Source organism: Trachymyrmex septentrionalis, unplaced genomic scaffold (assembly GCF_001594115.1).
Source record: "Trachymyrmex septentrionalis isolate Tsep2-gDNA-1 unplaced genomic scaffold, Tsep1.0 scaffold9, whole genome shotgun sequence".
Taxonomy (NCBI): domain Eukaryota; kingdom Metazoa; phylum Arthropoda; class Insecta; order Hymenoptera; family Formicidae; genus Trachymyrmex; species Trachymyrmex septentrionalis.
The window spans coordinates 3,758,420-3,764,093 of record NW_017306091.1 but is presented as its reverse complement, the minus strand read 5'-3'; the positions used below and the strand labels follow the sequence as shown (position 1 = coordinate 3,764,093).

The 5,674-nt window shown below is 39.0% G+C and overlaps 1 protein-coding gene across 1 annotated transcript in view; it reads right to left on the bottom strand.

Annotated features, from left to right (window-relative positions):
• Positions 1 to 5,674, bottom strand: part of LOC108755833 — a 72,083-nt gene that overhangs the window by 64,133 nt on the left and 2,276 nt on the right. The window contains exons 2-3 of the mRNA XM_018499136.1: positions 3,988 to 4,097; positions 3,674 to 3,731 (exon numbers count right to left, since the gene is read on the bottom strand). Coding sequence (XP_018354638.1) covers positions 3,674 to 3,731; positions 3,988 to 4,097 — 168 coding nt within the window. The remainder of the gene's footprint in view (positions 1 to 3,673; positions 3,732 to 3,987; positions 4,098 to 5,674) is intronic.

Sequence of the window (5,674 nt, the reverse complement as noted above, 5' to 3'; positions counted from 1 at the left end):
GAGAGAGAGAGAGAGAGAGAGAGAGAGAGAGAGAGAGAGAGAGAGAGACGGTGAAAGAGAGACGAACGGCGGAAAGAGGAAGAGAGAGAGGAAAGAGGACAGCGGCGGACACGGAGAGAGAAGCGTTGGCACCGATCTGGTACCGATCGTTCTGCTATCAGAAAACTGCCGGCGTGGCGGCCCCGAAACCGTGCTGCAGAAGTTGAACACCGTGAGATTGGCGCGCGGGATTCGTTGTGCGATTAAAGTGCCGAGAAAGGAGTGAAAAGAGCGCAACGAAGAGGAGAGGAGCGGTTACCTTCGGCAGATCAGCGAGTCGCCGAGACGATGACGCAAGAGGTAAGTAAGAAGCAAGACGGACCCTCCTCGTTGGCTGGCCTGGAAGCGGGAACGCGTCGAAGTCGCTCTCGTACAACACTATCCTACATCGGATGGGTCACCACAGAGCACCAATCTATCACGAATATTCACTCTTCCGTCACGTCGCGCGAAACTCCACGCCGTGGACCGTTTCACCTTCGACCCGCACGGCGGTCTGGTCTGGTCTAGTCGCTCGTGATCCACGATTCAATCGCGGAATCGTGGCTCGTCCACGTCGCACGGTTCAACCACGTTGCGTTCCCGATATGGCACTCGCGCGCGATCGCGTCCGCAATCGCCAGGTCTAACGACAGGCTAGTAGTCGACGAGAAATCGCGTTGCGTTCTCCAAGGAGGAGGCTGTCCGTACGTCGGCTGTCGTGTTATCAATGTCGTCGTCGCGCTCGCGACGCGCGGAAGGATCCAGAATCGCGGGTACCAACACGTAAACGGAACGCGCGGAACCGCTTGCCGCGTACGAACGGCTCCTCCGTACTGCCGCGCGGCGCGGACCGTGACAGCGGATACCATTCGAAGGTTATACCTCCTGGTCCGCCATGTGCAGCCGATGGCCTGTCCGCCTGCCTCCTACCTGCCTACCTCCGGAGTTTTGCACTCCTGCCTCTCTCCCCCCCCCCTTCTTTATCGCGATACCGTACGCGGCCACCTGGAGCGTTTACCTGGCGAACGTCGCGGATTCGCACGAGTCCTCGCGGAATCGCCCGATGATCGCCCCCTGAACGCCGTTCGAATTTTGCCGCGCCGCGGACCGCGGAACGAGCTGCTCGCCGAGCTTCCTCGGACCGCATCTTTCTATCGTTATCTGTTCTTAAGATACTTCAGATCGTATTGACGCCTTGAAGCTCGTTTTTATCGTAAAAACGGACCACGTGATCAAAATTAACGCTTGACAATTTTAACGACATGGTTTAGTTTGACATTAACAATGAGCATTAAGTGTTAGCATAAAATTGTACCTTAATTGTTTCTGCCAATGTAGATTAAGGATGTTTTGGTTGTACAATATCAGCTAAAAGTATCAACCAAAAAAACTAATTTCAATTAAAATCAGTCAAAAAATGTTATCATACTGTAGAGAAAAAGATACTTAAAATATTTATTTGTAGAATGATATAATGTTTATTTCGTTAAAATAAATTTTATTTAAACACGCGGAAATAAAGTTTTTACTACTACTATTTTATTTTTTTATATGATTAATAAGAAAAATTAGGTATATTTCACGAGAACGTATACTCTGTCGTCACAATCCAATATTTTTATAATTAATAAACATTTCAAAAATGTCACAAGTTACATTTGTTTCGAATATTTTCGACTTTTTTTCTTAGTGTGAATGCTGTGTCTAAAACCAACTGTATAACACACAAATAAAATAACAAATTATTTTTTAATTGCTTATGCGGAGCAATTATCATATTTCACTGCAGTTTTAAGTAAATTAGTTTTAAAACGAGTAAATAAATCCAAATAAGCTATTACGTGAATTTTTATTAGTTTCATTAACATATAAAAAATTTAATTTAATTTGTAATGCTACTTCCTCATTAAATTTATAAATAAATACACTGAGAATTGGTTGAAAATAATCGAGTAAGACCAGTAAGATTCTGATCATATTAATCAGATTTCTGGTCCTTATAATTGAACATTTAATTATTCCAATTAGAAATATAATAGATTTAACTAGAAAATTCTGTCTATATTTGTCTATATTTTCAATCAGAAATTTTTCTCAGTGTAAAACATTATTTTATATAAAAATTAAAACAAACAAAAAAATTAAATAACTTTTAAACCAACAACAAAAATGTATCTAAATTTTACATAAATATTTAGATGTAATAATAGGAGAATCCATGAAATTTTCATAATTTTGATAATTTGAGATGTGTGGCACATACAACCTTAAATTTAATTTTTCTAGGTTCAACTTACTCTCTCTCTCTCTCTCTCTCTCTCTCTTTATCTTTCTTTCAATTCTTAGAAGAGATAAAATTAAAAAATGATAAAAAGTAAGTTAAAATTAATCTACATTAACAGAAATTAACATCAAATGTACTTAATCGCCTAAGAAATGCGCCCAAATTTGGTCCAATAAATTCGTAAACACCACTTGATAATTAAACAAACTGTGTTATGCGCGGGATTTGAGCAAACGTAATGCTGTTCGTAAAGTAAAATGAAACAGATTAATGGAATGATTATTGGAATAATTAGAATATAGAAATATATTACGGGTACTGAGATACTCGGCAAAAATAATGATACAGAGGGAGACGTTTCAAGTGATTAAACGAATTAAAGGGCTTGCAATTCGCGTTGACTTCAAGGATGCTATATTGAAATCGATTGAAATAAGCCTGTTATCAGCGGCGCTATTCATATGAATGAATCACTGTATTATCATTGTACCCGACACGTTATCGTCTTTGTTAGACACGAGCCGACAAGGCTCGGAAAGGAAGGAAAAAAAAAACGAAATAATTATAACAGTTTCAAAGCGTACTAGCGTGCAAATCTGTGTATGTATTCATAGTTCTCTCACGCGGAACTTCCCTTGACATGTGACTCCGCTACTTTTGACAGAAAGGAATGCGGCATTCGCGCTTGAAAAGATTTTTCCGGAATTTTTCAAATATTCCCTGGACTATCATTCCGAGCACCGTTCGTTGGAAAATTGTGTCCGGCAGGAGCGTGTCAACATCAATTGCGACTTCGTCCCAGACTCTGCGATCGAATTCTTATTTTTGTCCCCCGTCAAAGTCTGTCGTCGCGCGTGACGTCCTATGGAATGTTTAAAACGTTGCGCGTTTATTGAACGAGGGCGGAAACACGATACGGGACACGAAATCGACTGTGACCCGTCTATTTGAACTGTATTCAAATACGTACGAGCGTTTGCCCAAGCACGGTTGTAATAGAGCGGCAATTCCATCCGCTTGGTAATGAAATGTCTCATTTGCTTTAAAAACATCTGTTCAAAGAATACCACGTCGCCGGCATTGGAAATAACGAGGGAAAAGGTGAATTTACATGAAAAGTAAGTGTAGCTGCGTTTGTTTCAGTTCCTCCTGTCTTTCACTTTCTCCCATTTCCTTTCGTTTTAATCTCTCCATATTTTTACGCTTGTTATACATTTGTACTTGTAGTTCAAAATTTGATAAAAATTGTCTATATAACTCCTTTGACGCGCTTCACTTATTTCTGTTTCTTTTTAACTTTAAATGCCCAGAAATATATAATACATTCAAAAATGTAGAGATATAAAAGATAAGAGAGAATCGACTCACCCACGTTCCTGCTTCCGCTTCTCCGAAGACGCAGACATATTGTTCGAGAGTCGATGCACTTGAATCAAAGAAAACACAATTATTTGTATTATGCATTAGGAAAATATAAAAATAAAATATATATACATATTTGCGATGTATTACATATTTTCTATCTCTCTTTTTATACAACGTCTTTTTATTAATTATATTGTCTTATTTCAAGAGAACAATGAGAGTTTATGAAGAAACGTTATGACAAATCCATAAAATATAACGTGCGATTCTAAATATACTTGAAAAATATAATGACAGAGATATATTAATGTAATTACCTCATGTATGTATTGAATGACTTCGGTATGAGTTGCATTTTCCAAGGTGCGACCGTTCACTTCTAAAATTTCATCGCTCACCTCCAGAGTGCCATTATCCGCTGGCGATCCTGCATAAGCGAATATAATCTTACTATAATTTATAAAATTTAATTGCAATAATGCTTAACGTCAGAGAGAAAAAAAATTTTAATGAATTTTAATAAATGACTCTGATACACATTGTGAATATTAATCGCATTTCGCGTTAAATGGATTCTGTAACGTGCCTTCGAACGCGATATATCGCATTCAATAATCCGCATTGAAACGAGACATCGAAGCTTGCAAAAATCCATGTTTAACCGCCTGTGAATGTAACGTATAATCTGCTTCGTAAACGGAACGTACCTGCTAATGAGCACGGCCATTTAAAGGACACTGCGCGCAAACGAATTGTAAAAGCAACCGACTGCATTCTTTCCTACGGCGTACAAAACACAAAATGATCCGGAAAAACCTTTTTCTCCAGATAAAACGGAAGAACAGAATATTGATGCTACCGATTTATCTATCCCTTGTAATTCGAACATCGATAACGAAGAATTAACATACCGTGGCTGTGATTTAAATACGTAAAATACGTAAAAAAATAATAAAACGCGCGTACAAGTTACATATTCAAGTATCACCGACGTTAAATATATCGTTTGTAAAGATTGTTTAAAAAAAGGGGGGGGGGCGAGGGGAAGTTTTAAAACTTCTAAGAAAAATATCCAACAGAAATGAAGGGAAAAAAAAAGGAGTGAAACATAAAATGAACAAGTACCTTCTTCAGGGCGATAAAGCGCGCGTTACGATAAGTAAACATAAAGGTCAGCCTATAAATAACACGTCGCGAAACACGTCCTCTATATGAATCGTCGTGCATTACTGTAACATGTCGCGTAAATCGGAAATCCGTCCGTCGCACATTTCCCGCTTCCGAAAGCGTGCGACGTGTGCATGACGTGCAAGCTGTGCGCATGATGATCGCTAACGAGAAAATTATCACTTCTCATTTAGATTCCTACGCATATCCCTGAGCGATCGAGGATAACCATATATAAAGAGACGCTCGATGTCGGTTCATTCGACAAATATTCAGCGAGCTATTGTGAACGTCGTAAAAAAAGAAAATCTAACAATAAAACTTGAAAATACTGTAGAGAGAAATTCCGTAAAAAGAAGACACGGCAGGGTCTCTGTATCAAGTAGACTCCCGAAGACCGGGCCGCGTGTATCTATATAAAGATAACGTTAGGCATGACTTACAAAACAAAAACACGGTGAGTGTTTTCGAAAATTTAATTTACAGAATATATTCTACTTTCTCATGGTTTATACACTCCGAGCGTTAATGATCTAGGTAGAAGAACAGATTGCAATAACGTTAAAGTGACTCGAAATAAATTATAACTGATTGAAAAGCGAATGCACCTCTACAGTATTCATTTTGACGTTACTTCAATGGCCGCGTTTAGCAGAAAAAGCAGCTTTGCAACTGTTGTGAAATTATTTTAATACGATTAATCTTGCCGTTAGTCCCTCACTGGATCCAAATGTATGAAACAACAAATTATATTCAAGAATTTTACAACAGTTGCAAAGCTGTATTTTCTGCTAAACGCATCCGATATCATAACTTGTATTCCGCTTGCTCAAAGGG